General features: G+C 34.9%; 1 protein-coding gene and 1 long non-coding RNA gene across 2 annotated transcripts; one reads left to right on the top strand and one right to left on the bottom strand.

Moving 5' to 3' along the window:
- Positions 1–632: 632 nt before the first annotated feature.
- Positions 633–7,659, top strand: LOC114335327 (110 kDa antigen). Its single transcript, XM_028285552.2, has 3 exons — positions 633–796; positions 856–918; positions 6,365–7,659. The coding sequence occupies exons 1-3, from the start codon at positions 782–784 to the stop codon at positions 7,571–7,573; spliced, it is 1,287 nt and encodes a 428-aa protein (XP_028141353.2). The 5' UTR covers positions 633–781; the 3' UTR covers positions 7,574–7,659.
- A 5,522-nt stretch (positions 7,660–13,181) lies between these two features.
- On the bottom strand, positions 13,182–15,320 carry LOC126891560 (uncharacterized). The gene is made up of 2 exons (XR_007700533.1): positions 15,091–15,320; positions 13,182–14,961 (listed from the first exon to the last, which is right to left on the bottom strand). It is a non-coding gene; the product is annotated as an uncharacterized LOC126891560 (long non-coding RNA).
- Between the last annotated feature and the right edge of the window lie 710 nt (positions 15,321–16,030).

Raw genomic sequence — 16,030 nt, 5'->3', positions numbered from 1 at the left:
TCGAATTTTTGCAAAGTTTAGTGTGCAAGTTCTCCACTAGGTGGAGGCAAATAAGGGCGCAATTAATAATGCATTAGAGAAAATTCGATACTCTATGAAGCACTAAAAAAAGGGGTTTGGAATTAACTGTATTTGACTTTTTTGTAATTGTTTTGGCATAAAACAATCGTTTTGGTGGCTTTACAAAACAAATTTTAAAACAAGTTTTAGTTGAACAAAAAGTCCCAAACTTCATTATTCGAAGACAAAAATTATAAACGAAGCTAACATAACGAGATATTTTTAAATTTTCTTCTATGCAGCCAAATGAAATTTTCAAATAATTGCATCCCTTTCTTTTCCGCCGAAAGGTGGCGCCCTCTATGGAAAAGGATTTTGACCTCTAAGTTATTTTAATAGAACTCTGCGGTTCTGACCGCACCAGTGGTGTCGGTCTGGGGTCGTTAGATCCTCAAGCTGGTTTGTAAAATACGCATAATTGTATTTAAATAATAAACAAACAGTGCAACATTAAATAACAGGAGGAGTTCAAAAAATTTCTATAATGCGTAAAATGTGTTAATTACTTCATTTACGTCGCTGGTGTAAACCTACCTTTATCTATGCATTTGGCAACGCTGCTAGGAAACTTTTATTGGAGGCAAATTTTAAAAAACTATTTTGGGAAAAGAAAATTTTCTAAAAATAACTGAAAGAGAAGTCACCTACAATCTAAAAATATGTCTTTTCTCTTTAGACCTCGTGTTGTGAAGCTTGTATTTCTACGCCTTAAACAGTGAAAATGGCAGAGGGGCAGGTAATTTAATGAAACTCGTAAGTGAATCTGGAAATATCTTAATAGTGTCTGTTTTGTAGGTTTCAAACGCAAACCATGAAGAACTGATAAGAAAGGTGGATGATTTGGAAAAACGTCTGCAGGTATGTACTTCCGGGTGGATGAGTATGTAAATAATCTTTAATGGTGTCTATAAATACCTACATTAACGATGCTGCTTTAGCTATTTGCTTGTGTAATTGTAAATTAAGTGTAGTAACGAGTTTTATGGGCCAAATAGTCATAGCAAAACATCAGCTTTATTTTATGACGCTTTTGTAACGCAACGTACGTCAGATTTTTACGCCATACCACAAATAAAAATAATAATGACTTTAAAACTGAACTATTTTTTATTGTTTCAATTAAGTAAGCCTTTTTAATCTGTTATCTTATATGCTTATTTTCTTTATGTTAAATTCAAAGCTTCCTAAAATTGAACATAAAATATATTAATTCTTATGTTTTTTTTTCCTACACTCCATTGTAGATTATGTATCTTTCTCGTGTGTCTAAGGTATATTGTACCTATGCAAACAATGTTTTTACTGTCTTGATATAATTTTAGAATAGGGCTTTTCATTCACAGTCATTTGTTTCGAGCTTCTGTCAAATGTCGTATAATCCGTGCGTATTAATATTATACACAGACTATACAACATATGACAGAAGCTCGAAACAAATGACAATCGATGAAAAGCCCTATAGTTGATTCACTAGCTTTGAATATTTCATTGCCGAAACATACAAGACAAAAATTCCTACCATATCTTATTTTATTTAATCTATCTTATCCTAATAACTGTACCTACCTAATAAATTTGCTATTGCAGACTTCTCTAATTAGAAGAAAAGAATAATCATGTATAAGGAAAGTTTATATCCATTCTTCTTCTAACCTGATGCAGGTATATATCGTTATATCATGAAGCTATTAGTTGATTTTTCGAATGTTCCACCATTTATCTCTATACAGCGTGTGAGTGTGAGTGTGAGTCCATAAAGTAACGCATAAATTCATTATTTCGTGAACCGGTGACTTTAAGGAGAAATCCCGAAACAGGTCGATTTTTATTTTTATATTACGATTTTTTTGGCATATATATCATACTAGTGACATCATCTATCTGGGCGTGATGACGTAATCGATTATTTTTTTTTAAATGAGAATAGGGGTCATGTAATAGATCATTTGAAAGGGTATTAAATTCTTTATTTACTGATATAGACACTAACATAATTATTTGTACAGGGTGTCCAAAAAACATTTTTTTAATTAAATATTAATTGACACAGAAAGATGCGAATGTATAGTATTTTTACTACAAAAGCGATATTACGTAGGTCAAAATTTTTGACGTAAGAGAACTGTCAAAACATTAGAATGTGACTTTTCGTTATTGCCATGTTTATTATAAACATGGCAATAATGAAAAGTCACATTCTAATGTTTTGACAGTTCTCTTACGTCAAAAATTTTGACCTACGTAATATCGCTTTTGTAGTAAAAATACTATATGTAATTTGTTTAATTCTAAATACATTTTACTGCTCTCAGAAAACATAAAAAGGTTTATTTAAACAATAAACATTGATTTTCGCTTAAACGAAATGTTCAAATTGCCAAGAGGCAGGTGGGTGGCAGCTTTAACATTGAATTCGACCTGTTTCGAAATTTTTCGTTAAAGTCGCCGGTTTACGAAATAATTAATTTATGCGTTACTTTATGGACGCACTGTATATTCTGCCATTCTAGCACATTTTGACAATTGGGCGCCAATATTATAACATCAATGTGCTCCATGTATGTGTGGGAGTTTTGACTTTTTTTGCCTTCTACCTTTCATTAAATGGTAAGTTTTCCAAGACCATTTCTTCGAAGCACGTGCCCAAAATAACCTATATAATCAATATGTCCGAGATATTCCAATTTTCTGGTTTCGATTGTATTTAAGACTTCCATTTTTTATTCATCTTTTTCAGAATCTCTTTGTTTGTGACGTGTTCTGTCCACGATATTTTCAGAATTCTTGTGTACACTCACAGCTCGAATGATCCTAGTTTTTTCATTGATGCAGCATTCAAAGTCCAAGCTTCCATTCCATAAAACAAGGTCAAGAAAACGTAGCACCTTGCCAACCTAACTCTTAGCTCCAACTTCAAATCTCTTGTGCAGAGCACTTTTCTCATTTTGTTAAAATTTGCTCTAGCCTTTTCTATTCTGATTTTGATTTTCTGTAAGTAATCTCCCGTGGAGTTGATCATTGTTCCAAGGTATGCATATTGGTCGACTCGTTCGACATTGGTTCCGTTTATGAAGAGATTCTCGTTATTTCTTTGAGTTTTCAATATTTTCATAAATTTTGTCTTCTCGACGTTCATTGTTAGATCGTACCTATTCTTCTCCAAACTACGCTATTCTGGTCACCAGCCTCTGAAGATCCCCAATATTTTCAGATAAGATGACAGTGTCATCCGCATATCTAATGTTGTTAATGGGAACTCGATTTACCATTATTCCAGCTGTTTCACCCTCAAGAGCTTTTTTCAAGATCTCTTCCGAGTAGGCATTAAAAAGAATGGGCGACAACAAGCACCCCTGCCTCACCCCACGTCTGATTTTAATTTCCTCTGAAAGCTGATCGTTACCACGTACTTTAGTTGATTATTAGATTATTGTAATGGGACTAGTTTTTTATAGTCCTATTGTTACATTTGGAAAGTCTCGCAGATACCTTACTCCAAAACATTTCTGGTTCGAAAATAATAGAAAATAAATTTCAATTACACAAATTACTTTGGTATTAAAATACAAACTGGCTTAAAAAGTTTTATTTCTTTATCGTTGTGGTATTCTTTGGTGCCACAAATTCAGCTACCTTGTGTTGTCTAAATCGTAATAACGCAGAAGGAATATATTTAAGAATATTAAGCCCTACGTCCCCTGGTTCGAAGAAGGACTACCCTGTTCATAATATATTTAAGAATATTAAGCCCTACGTCCCCTGGTTCGAAGAAGGACTACCCTGTTCATAATATGATGCGTCAAAGACCCAACGTAAAAGAATGTCTTCAACACGAACTGCATACGAAGTGTAGAGAGCTGAACATAGACACAAATGACATTGACGAGCACTGGGAGCAACTAAAACATAGCATACTAGAACCTTGTAAAGATATACTAAAGACTTTCACAAGGAGAAAAGGATAAACGACGATATACTGAATATGATGGAGCAACGGAGACAATATAAGAACAAAGATGACAATAAATACAGGGAGATTAACCACGAGATAAGGAAGATGATTTATTACGAGATAAGGAAGATGATAAGGAAGATGATAAAGCAGGCAAAAGAAAAACACTTTGAAGAGAAATGCAAAGAGATCGAGGACCTCCAAAAAAGATACGATCTATTTAACCTACATAAGAAAGTCAAAGAAAGCAAAATCTCACTGGTGCACTTCTGGATAGACACGGGGTTGCTATAACAGAGACCGATGAGAAAGTACAACGTTGGGCAAACTACATCGATGAACTGTTCGATGATGAAAGAGGGTATCTGAAACACATAGAACTTACTTCAGGAGAAATAGGTCCAGATATTACAATGGAAGAAATAATACATACGTTAAAAACAATGAAGAATAGGAAAAGCCCAGGACCTGACATGCTTCCTATCGACCTTTTAAAAATTATAGATGAGCAGCATATTGATGTTTTAGTAGTACTCTTGAACAAAATTTATAGCTCAGGCACATTACCCAAAGAATGGTTGACGTCGATCTTTATTTGCCTCCCTAAAAAGAAAAACGCAAGAGAATGCGGCGACTACCGCACCATTAGTTTGATGTCCCATGTGCTAAAGTTGCTACTGAAAGTCATCCATAACTGAATATATCATAAACTGGACATAAACATTAATGATACGCAGTTTGGGTTTCGCAAAGGCCTGGGAATTCGTGAAGCTCTCTTTTCACTTAACATACTTATACGAATGTGCCTGGACGTCAATCAAGATATATAGGTACAGTCGGAAAAATGAAAGAATACCCATGGACGAACATATAAAACACGCTGTATTTTCCTGTCACCGTGTCACAAAGGAAATTGTCCAGTGCAAGTACATGTAACAATAATTATTACATGTACTTGCGCTGGCCAATTTTTTGTGTGACACGGTGACAGGAAAATACAGCGTGTTTTATATGTTCGTTCATGGGTATTCTTTCATTTTTCCTACTGTATGCGTGTTTTATTGACTATAATAAAGCATTCGACAAAGTACGACATGAACAATTAATGCATGTCCTGGAATCAAGAAAGTTGGACTACAATGACCTCAGGATTATATCGCATTTGATACTATAAACAACAAGCATAAGTACGTGTTAACGACCAGCTGTCAGAGGAAATTGAAATCAGACGTGGAGTGAGACAGGGATGCGTGTTGTCGCCAATTCTTTTTAATGCCTACTCGGAAGAGATCTTAAAAAAAGCTCTTGAGGGTGAAACAGCTGGAATAAAGGTAAATAAAGTTCCCATTAACAACATTAGATATGCGGATGACACTGTCATCTTAGCTGAAAATATTGGGGATCTTCAAAGGCTGGTGACCAGAATAGCAGAGTTTGGACAAGAATACGGGCTAACAATGAATGTCAAGAAGACAAAGTTTATGAGAATATCGAAAACTCAAAGAAATAACGAAAATCTCTTCATAAACGGATCCAATATCGAACGAGTCGACCAATATGCATACCTTGGCACAATGATCAACTCCACAGGAGATTACTTACAGGAAATCAAAATCAGAATAGAAAAGGCTGGAGCAAATTTTAACAAAATGAGAAAAGTGATCTGCACAAGAGATTTGATGTTGGAGCTAAGAGTTAGGTTGGCTAGGTGCTACGTTTTCTCGACTTTGTTTTATGGAATGGAAGCTTGGACCTTAAATGCTGCATCAGTGAAAAACTAGAATCATTCGAACTGTGGGTGTACAGAAGAATTCGGAAAATATCGTGGACAGAACATGTCACAAACAAAGAGGTTCTGAGAAAGATGAATAAAGAAATGGAAATCCTAAATACCATCAAAACAAGAAAATTGGAATATCTCGGACATATTACACGTGGAGATAGATACAGCTTGCTCCAATTGATTATGCAGGGAAATATTCAAGGAAAGAGAAGCATAGGGAGACGCAGAATATCGTGGTTGCGCAACCTGAGAGAGTGGTACGGATGTACATCAAATGAACTTTTTAGAGTAGCCGTCTCTAAAATACGAATAGCTATGATGATTGCCGACCTCCGCCGCGGAGATGGCACTTAAAGAAGAAGAAGAGGCAATAATAATGCATACAATTATTCTCCTCGGGATTATTCACTATTTCACTCACACCCTCATTCAATCGACTGTACAAACAATTAGTTAGTTTTATAATAACCTACAAACAATGTTCCATCTATTACATTAGTTTTTAGTTATTGTCACTTGAATAACGTAAATGTCAGTATCAAGCATTATTAGTGTTTTCTTTGTTCCAGACCAAAGATGCAGAAATTCAAGTCTACAAAATGCTCATGTCTCAAATGGAGGAAGAGGCAGCGACAGCAAAAAAATACAAGGCCCTTCACGAAAAGCAAACCCAAGACGTGGACGGCTTAAGGACAGAATCTGAGAAAACGTTAACGAAGGCGAAGAGTATGATCTTTGAGAAGACAAAAATCATTAAAAACCAAGAATTACAGATAGAAGCGTTCACCCAACAGATCGAATCTCTTAGAGAAGTGGTACGCATCACAAAAGATCTTCTAGAAATCAGAAATATGGAAGTAAAGCAACTTGAAATCAAGATCGAATCCATAGAAGGTAAGCAAAAAGCTGAGAAGGAACGGTACGACCTAATGCATAAAAAACTGGAAATGATGATCAGACACAACGCAGAGTTGAAAAGAGAATATGAAACTCAGTTGTGCCTTTTCACTGCTTTAAGAGAAAGATATAGCGAGAGAGAGTTAGCTAAAGATGTAATTGAGAACTTAAAGACACCAACACTAAAAATTGCTAGTCAAAATGAAGACAACACGACACAAAAGGAAATATCAGTAGTACCTAACCAAGAAAAACCAATTGAAAGTACTGTAGAAGACAAACAAAAGTCAGCTGCTGAGCAGAATACAACTACGACTGTAGAATCTGCCCCACCAACAAATCAGCCTGAGTCTAACAAAGTAGTACCCGTTGACCAAAATAAAAATGCAACACCTACTGAAATTGTACCTAAAATAGAAGATTCTATTCCAGTTCCAAATGAAGTTGTTCCTGAACCCAGCAAGCTAGAAAACAATGTTGTTGAGCCAAATAAGCAGACAGAAACTAACAATAATACAAATTCGTCTGAACAGAAGGCTCAAGAACCAGTTATTACTGCACCTGAGACAGTCGTTAAACAAGAAACAGCTGCCGGACAAAGCAACACCATTTCTGAACAGACTGTAGTTAAGACTGAAGCTTCTGTTGCAGCTCCAGTAGATCAGACAAATCAAGATGTGGTTGCACAACCTGCTAACGTTGTACAAACACCATTAGCGAGTGACGTCAAAGCAGCTGTTTCCGTTGATAGCAATCCAGTCAACAAAGAAGCCAGTCTTAATGAAGGAGCATCACAACCAACAAATGAAGCCCCAGTTGTGGATCTAGTCAATGTATCAGCACCAGCACCCCAAGTGACTAGTGTTGAGAAAAAAGAATAATGTTGTAATTTTTAAATTTAATGTTAGCATTTACAGGTTCTGAATGTTATGTGTATTGTTGATGTGAATAAATTTGTATAGTTTCAGCTTTATGTCCCTTCTTATGTGTTTATTCTTTCAGTTCTGAGATAGCTTTTAGTCCAATGTCAATTTTTAGACAAGCTCACACAGCACTTCAGCCAACACAGAAAATAACGTAGGGGAGAGCGTGACAAAATGGTCCCTGTAACGTCTTTAAAAGCTAAAATAAGGAGGCATTACTTACTTACTTAGTCCTCTTCATTCTATGGGGAGCATATAGTCTAGTCGCAACATAGGAGGTCGCATAAATTCTAGCTCGCCGTGATTTGATGGTGGTATTATAGGTTTTTTGGGTTGCTGCATCCAATGGAAGCGGTCTGGAAGCCCAAATATGGGGCGTTTAATTGTTATTAACAAATTATGGTACAATTAGGTATTTTTCAGGAATTATTAGAAGCCCTGTAAATAAATTGATAGTGTTAAGGTTTTCTCTGGTGTATTTTTGGTCGCTGAAAATCGAATGCGACTAGTCGCGATTACTCGAAATATGTTCTTATTTTGTTAAGGGAAAAGGAACAAAATGCAAAATTTTGACGCCTGTCAAAATTTTTAATGTATTTTATAATTTTTTTCGATTCCTGAGAAAACTAATAAATATTTTTGAAAAATTTATACTCAGAATGAAAGATTACTTTATTACCGAGGGCAGAAAGTCACTGAGAATGAATAAAAAGTTTTTTTTTAATGAGATATTTAAAATTAAAAATCACACCAAATTTTATCTTAGTTTTTCACCCCTGTAACTTATTAAAATAAACATTATAGAAGTTTTCAGGACTTTCGGCCCTCGGCAATAACGCCATCTTTCATTCTGCGTTTAAATTTTTCAAAAATACTTATTAGTTTTGGCAGGATTCGAAAAAAATGAATCCCACTCAAATAGCATTAAAGTCGAAAGTTCGTACTCATCCCCTTAATAACAAAATAATTGTTTATTCGCCGAAAAGGTCGAAATAATGCGCTATCTACATCAAGTTTGTAGTCTTTTTCATAGTATTTTTATACGCTAAATCGATTGCCACTAATCGTGATAGCTTAAACCACGTTCCGACTTTGTTATTAATAAATTGTTTCAAAAATAACGGTTTTATAGTACTTTTTCTCACGGTTTTTGCTCTACATTTGAAAAAACCACTTGGGTTGACATGAAATTTCGCATACACGTAGCTAACATGTCAAGCAAAACAAGTGATATTGTGCCGATGTGTGCTTTTACTCTGGGGGTGACTTTCACCCCTTTTAGGGGGTGAAAAAAAAGAAACCTTTAAAATAAGTCCGGAAGTGGAGAAACTGATTAATTCTAAGCAACTTTTGTTCTGTACAGTTTTTTCACTAAGGTAATACTTTTAGAGTTATTTGCGAGTGAATATGTTCATTTTTCAACAAAAATCCCACGTTTTTAGACGGTTTTTCGCAAATAACTCAAAAAGTAAGTATTTAAAAAAAAATTCTTAGCAAAAATATAGACTATAAAAAAGTGAACCAAATGATGTATGTTTGAGGTTCGTAGACCCAGTAGTAGAGGAGTTGTAGCTATAATGAACAACAGGTTCATATTCGTCAAATTCCAAATCAAATATTTCAACATAAAATAACCAAAAAATGAAGGACTTTTTGAGGATAACTCATTACAACTTTTGGTCCCTTTTTTGGTAAAAAAAAAACGGGAACATCACCCCCTAATTAGCATCTCAAATAAAATTAATCGTTACCGCTTCACAAGTTGCTTCACTTGTTGTATTTATATGATCTGTGTGTTTCATCAGGTCGAAAATGCTTATAAAACCACCAAAAACGTGGTTTTTTTGTTGAAAAATGAACATATTCACTGGCAAATAACTCGAAAAGTATTGACTTAGTGAAAAAACTGTATAGAACAAAAGTTACTTAGAATTAATTAGTTTATTCACTTCCGGACTTATTTTAAACGTTTCTTTTTCACCACAGAAAAGGGGTGAAAGTCACACCCAGGGTAAAAGCACACGTCGGCACAATATCACTTGTTTTGTTTGACATGTTAGCTACGTGTTTGCCAAATTGCATGTCAATCCAAGTGGTTCTTTAAAATTTAGAGCAAAAACCGTGAGTAAAAGCACTATAAACCGTTGTTTTTGCAATAATTTATTAATAACAAAGTCGGAACGTGGTTTAAGCTATCACGACTACTGGCAATCGATTTAGCATATAAAAATACTATGAAAAAGACTACAAACTTGCTGTAGATAGCGCATTATTTCGATCTTTTCGGCGAAAAAACAATTATTTTGTTATTAACAAAATAAGAACATACTTTGAGTAATCGTGACTAGTCGCATTCGATTCAGCGACCAAAAATACACCAGAGAAGACCTTAACATTATCAATTTATTTACAGGGCATCTAATAATTCCTGCAAAACACCTAATTTTACTATAATTTGTTAATAAACAATTAAACGCACCACATTTGGTCTTCCAGACCACTTAGATTGGATTCAGCGGCCCAAAAAACCTATAAAACCACCATCAAATCACGGCGAGCTAGAATTTCCCACGGGACTCCCTATGTTGCGACTAGACTAATAGGGCGTCTTCCTCCATTCTGTCCTATCCTTTGCATTGATCTTTATTTCTGTCCAGGTTTTCTCAATAGTATTAATTTCTTTCTCGACATTTTTTTCCACGTTTCTACGGGCCTACCTGGTCTTCTCTTTCCATTTGGTGAGTATTCTAGGGCTTGCTTCGCTATGTCTGTGTCAGGTCTCCTTATTGTGTGTCCCATCCAACTCCATTTACTTTTGGATCTATCTATCTATAGCCAAAAATCTATTCATGTGCTAAATATAGGCTTCTCCCATTTGTCTCCATTTGCCTCTTCGTCTGTCGTCTGTCCACATTGGACCTGCGCTTTGCTCAATGTCATCTTTCCATCCCATTTGCGGTCGATCTCTTGAGCTTTTTGCAGTATATTGTCTCCAGAGGCCAATTTCTTTATTCCATCTTCTGCACGTTATCTTATATATAGGTTCCTGGTAAGAAAGATCCATGTTGGGCGTACCCTTATGAAATAAAATAAGAAATAATCTCAGACAAAGAACCGGTGTCACAGATGTTATAGAACATGTCACCAAGCTCAAATGGAACTAGGCAGAACACGTCGCTAGGCTGAAGGAATCAAGATGGACACGAAAGCTAATAAAATGAAGACCAAGAGAAGATAAACGCAGTAGAGGAAGGCGGCCTACACGATGGACAGATGATATCAGCGGATTAGTAAAAATTGGCAACAATCAGCACAATACCGTGAAGTGTGGAAACAATTGGGGGAGACCTATGTCCAGCAGTGAACGTAAGTTGGTTGGATGATGAGGTTACTGGTTAGTTCTTGTCCATAACTCTTGGTTTGATATGCGGTTTGGCCAGTAATAAGGAGGTAGGTATAGCAAAACCTAATTCTTTAAAACTTACTAAGGAAGTAAAACTTCACTTGTAGGTAGATGGTATATAAATTTATTAAAATTTTTATCTAAAAAGATCCAAATTGGATTGAAGTGGGTACATCTATAGTACAAAAAACAAACGTTTTCGGACCAATAATTACACATAATTATTATAATAATACATAATATACATATATTATCAATTATAATAATACATAATTATTGTAAAATTCTTATACAGATACATGTACATGAAAACTAATAAACATATTATTATTATTATTATTAATCAATCCATCATCAGGTTGAAACCTGAAATAAGCAAACCACTGTATAAACCCTAATAGCACAAGGACGTCCAATGGACGTCCATTGGACGTCCTTCACGGACTTTAGGGACGTCCTTTGGACGTCCGTTTTCGTCCGAGGAACGTCCTTTATACGTCCTATTTTGGTCCAAATGTCGCGCTACCGAACGTCCATTGGACGTCCATCTAAGGTCCGAGGGGACGTATATTGGAACTTAATCGGACGTAAATTGGACCTTAATCGGACGTCCTAGGGGACGTAAATTGGACCTTAATCGGACGTAAATTGGACCTTAATCGGACGTCAATTGGACCTTAATCGGACATAAATTGGACCTTAATCGGACGTCCTAGGGGACGTAAATTGGACCTTAATCGGACGTAAATTGGACCTTAATCGGAAGTAAATTGGACCTTAATCGGACATAAATTGGACCTTAATAGGACGTAAATTGGACCTTAATCGGACGTAAATTGGACCTTAATCGGACGTAAATTGGACCTTAATCGGACGTAAATGGGACCTTAAGCGGACGTAAATTGCACCTTAATCGGACGTAAATTGGACCTTAATCGGACGTCCTAGGGGACGTGAATTGGACCTTAACAGGACGTCCAATTTTGGTCCAAAGGCCAAGTTGCCAAACATCCAATGGAGGTCCACCTAACGTCGGAGGGGACGTTCGGTGGACGTCATTTGGGCATTCATAGGATGTCCCAGTTTGGTCCAATGTCTTGCTGCTGAACATCCATCTAACGTCCTGGAACGTCATTCGGTGGACGTCTAGCGACGATATTCAGACCTGTGGAGAATGTATTGTGGGAAATAAAAAATATATTTTTTAAGGAACTTATATTTCATCTTATATCAAATTACAATTATTGGATATTACATTATTTACATTAAATTACAATACACTTCTCCAAGAAATTAACGCACCACCTTAAATATGGGGTATATTTGATGTCTCGTATTTCCTAAACCTGTTGTCCCATCTAAGTGATGTTTTTATAATATTATAGCCTAGGCTATAGGTTACCTCCTTAAGCTTGTCATGCACAGGGAGCTATGCTGTAATATATGTATATTATATCATATCGCTCTCTATAGTAATGTGATATAATATATATTACAGTATAGCTCCCTGTGCATGACAAGCATAAGGAGGTAACATATTCTAGGGCCTAGGCTAGAATATTATAAAAAAATCACTTAGATGCAACAACAGGTTTAGGAAATTCGAGACATCAAAAATGCCCATTTTTTAAGGTGGTGCGTAATGGGCTGTATTTACAGGGTGTAACAAAAATACAGGTCATAAATTAAATCACATATTCTGGGACCAAAAATAGTTCAAATGAACCTAACTTACCTTGTACAAATATGCACATAAAAAAAAGTTACAGCCCTTTGAAATTACAAAATGAAAATCGATTTTTTCGATTATATCGAAAACTATTAGCGATTTTTTATTTAAAATGGACATGTGGCATTATTATGGCAGGAATATCTTAAAGAAAAATTATGGTGAAATTTGTGCACATAAAAATTTTATGGGGGTTTTGATCCCTTAAATCCTCCCAAACTTTTGTGTATGTTCCAATTCAATTTTATTATTGTGGTACCATTAGTTAAATTCAATATTTTTGTTTCTTAGTATTTTTCAGATAAGGCAGTTTTTATCGAGTTGCGACTTCTTTTTTAATATGTCCACGTAAAAATTTTATGGGGGTTTTGTTCCTTTAAACCCCCCAAATGTTTGTGTATGTTCCAATTAAACTATTACTGAGCTACCATTAGTTAAACAGAGTGTTTTCAAAACTTTTTTGCCTCTTTGTATTTTTTCGATAAGGCACGTTTTATCGAGTCTGGCTTCTTTTTTAATATGGTTCAAAATATACCTAAAAATGTAAAGCATAAATAAGTTTGCATATTATTACCAAGTCTCCATAATCGTACTTAACCATATACAAATATGTGGTGGATTTGACAAATATTCAAAATATTTCGATAAAAATTGACTTTTTGAAAAAGCAATAAGAGGCAAAAAAGTTTTTAAAATGTTGTTTAAATGGTAGGTACTACAATAATAATTAAATTGAAACGTGCACAAAAGCACATTGTTTTCGATACATTGGAAAAAATCACTTTTCATTTTGTAACTTCAAATGAGTGATAAAGGCACAGAGACTTAGATCACGAGGTCACATTGAAAGGATGCCAAAAACGAGGACTCCGAAAAGGGTACTAAACTACACTATAGCTTCAAGAAAGAGAAGAGGAAGACCGGAAAATAGATGGAAGCAAGAGGTCGAAAAAGATTTGGAAAGAATGGTGTTACAGGGTCAGAAAAGAAAAATGAATAAGAGGAAGGAATGGAGAAAAATCACATATCAAGCCAGAGAAGATCTCAGTACATAAAGAAACGTGAAAATGAAGAAAAAAACAAACTTTTCAAGCCATGGGCCTCTAAGGCCCTTGGTGCTATTAATATATAACTTCAAAGGGCTGTAACTTTTCTTTTGTGCACATTTGTACTAAGGTAAGTTAGGTCCAATCAAACTATTTTTGGTCCCAGGATATGTGATTAAATTTATGACCTGTATTTTTGTTACACCCTGTATATATATATAAAGGTTATATTTGGTTCTTGGGACATCAAAGTATATTTTTTAGACATTCCCTGGATATAGTCACTGATGTGACATACCTCCGATTTGTTTTTTCATGAGTTTTTTTAAGAGAGACTAAAAACTTTTTTTATGGTCACCTCCTGTTTTCATATATTTTTTGACATGTTTTGTAGTAAATTCAACTATTTATTTACTACAAGACATGTCAAAATTTACATGTGAAAGCAGGAGATGATCCTAAAAATGGTTTTTCGTCTCCTACAAAATTCATGAAAAATCAGATAGGAGAATTTGTACATTGCAATTCTCTGATGTTTGGGAAAAAGGGCTTAAGTCAGAAATGCACATCGATAATGTTTTGATGATTTCTGGACCAGAAAAATCGGCTCTTTTTATTGGTACATACAGTTTACGTCTACAACAGTTTTTTGCTGGTCCAGAAATCATCAAAACATTAGCAATGTGCAATTCTGACTTACGCCCTTTTTGTCAAACATAAAAAAAAGCAATCTGGTCATAACTGACCAATGAGCAATTTTAATTTAACCTAAATTACAACTGTTTCTTAAAATGAAGAGCTTACCCGATACCGTCTCTTATCTAATCTAACAAGATCGTGCACTATTCTAACATACACAGCCACATCACGCACTATGCTCTGCTTTTCACTATCACCTATCACTCAAACTAGTTCAAAAGGCTTTGTCCTCTTCAATCTTCTAGTTTGCCCAGTAGTATCGAGGAGCTGGATTTCCTGTTGTTTGTCGGGATTCCTGCTATCTTCTTGATGATTATATCCAGGTTCCATTCCTAGGTCTTAATATTTGTTTATAAAGTAATAACTTATTATGCATGGACAATGTTGAGTTTCTTCCAATTAGCCAATACACTTTTTATATCTTTATTTTGGTTATATCTGGTTTTTTGTAGACCACTTTCAGCTGATTCTAAAAAAAATTAAAATGAACGGTAATTTTTCTATTCTTTACAATTAAAAATCAAAATATTTACAGGTAATACATGCATAAATGATTCGTTTCATAAAGAAAATTGAAAACGGATTTTATAATACTTACATAATTGTTTAAGAGATCCAGCCATAGCCAAAACTAGCATAAATACTAAACAGTACAGTTGAGTACAGCAAAAAAAAGCCACTAATTTCCATTTTTCACCCCCTTATCGATGCATTTTTTTCCAATCAAAATTTTTACTAAATTTTTAGGTTATCTTATGATGAAAATGAAATAAGATGACTTGATGACCAATGACCACGCGACGCTACATAGATACTCGCGCGGCAAATTTGAAAATGAACGCAAATTGAATGGCCTCTCTTTAGAGTATGGAAAATTTTACCCCTCCAGGAGGACATTGTACTCTTTTCATAGAATATCTTGTGGTAACTTTCCAGCCATAATTTAATCAGATGTTCACGGAATAGAACTTTGATAGTAGAATTCCTGGAATGTTTTGTTGTTAGGGGAAACTTTTATTTTATTTATTCTTGAATATTTCCTGTTGTTAAACATTGTAACCAATAATTTACAAATAAGATTTTCATTACATTACATGAAATCAAAACATGTTTTGGATATTAAACTATATAGTTTATAATTGTAATAATTTAATATACAATTTTGAATTAAGATTTAATCTTTTCGATTTAAACTACAGTAAAACTTGTGTTACCGGCCCCCTGCCAACACCGGCCACCTGTACTAACGGCCAGTTTAAAAATTCCCCACACTAATTACAGTAAAACCTGTCAGTAACGGCCGCTAAAAATGAAAAAGCTATTGGACGATATAGAAAGGTGACCAGTATTGCCAGTTTTTGTAGTCTAGATATAATTGGTTTGGGGAATTTTTAAACTGGCCGTTAGTACAGGTGGCCAGTAACACAGGTTGTACTGTATATCTAGGCTACAAAAACTGGCAATAACGACCACTTTTCTATATCGGCCAATAGTTCTTTCATTTTAGTGGCCGTTAGTGACAGGTTTGACTGTATTTC

Source organism: Diabrotica virgifera, chromosome 1 (genome assembly GCF_917563875.1).
Source record: "Diabrotica virgifera virgifera chromosome 1, PGI_DIABVI_V3a".
Classification (NCBI taxonomy): Eukaryota; Metazoa; Arthropoda; class Insecta; order Coleoptera; family Chrysomelidae; genus Diabrotica; species Diabrotica virgifera.
The sequence above is the reverse complement of the archived record's forward strand: the minus strand, read 5'-3'. Positions and strand labels throughout refer to the sequence as shown.

Bases quoted from the DNA above. Each gene is read 5' to 3' on its own strand.
- LOC114335327 (XM_028285552.2), top strand. The intron at 919-6,364 runs GTATGTACTTCC...TCTTTGTTCCAG, and splicing joins ATTTGGAAAAACGTCTGCAG to ACCAAAGATGCAGAAATTCA.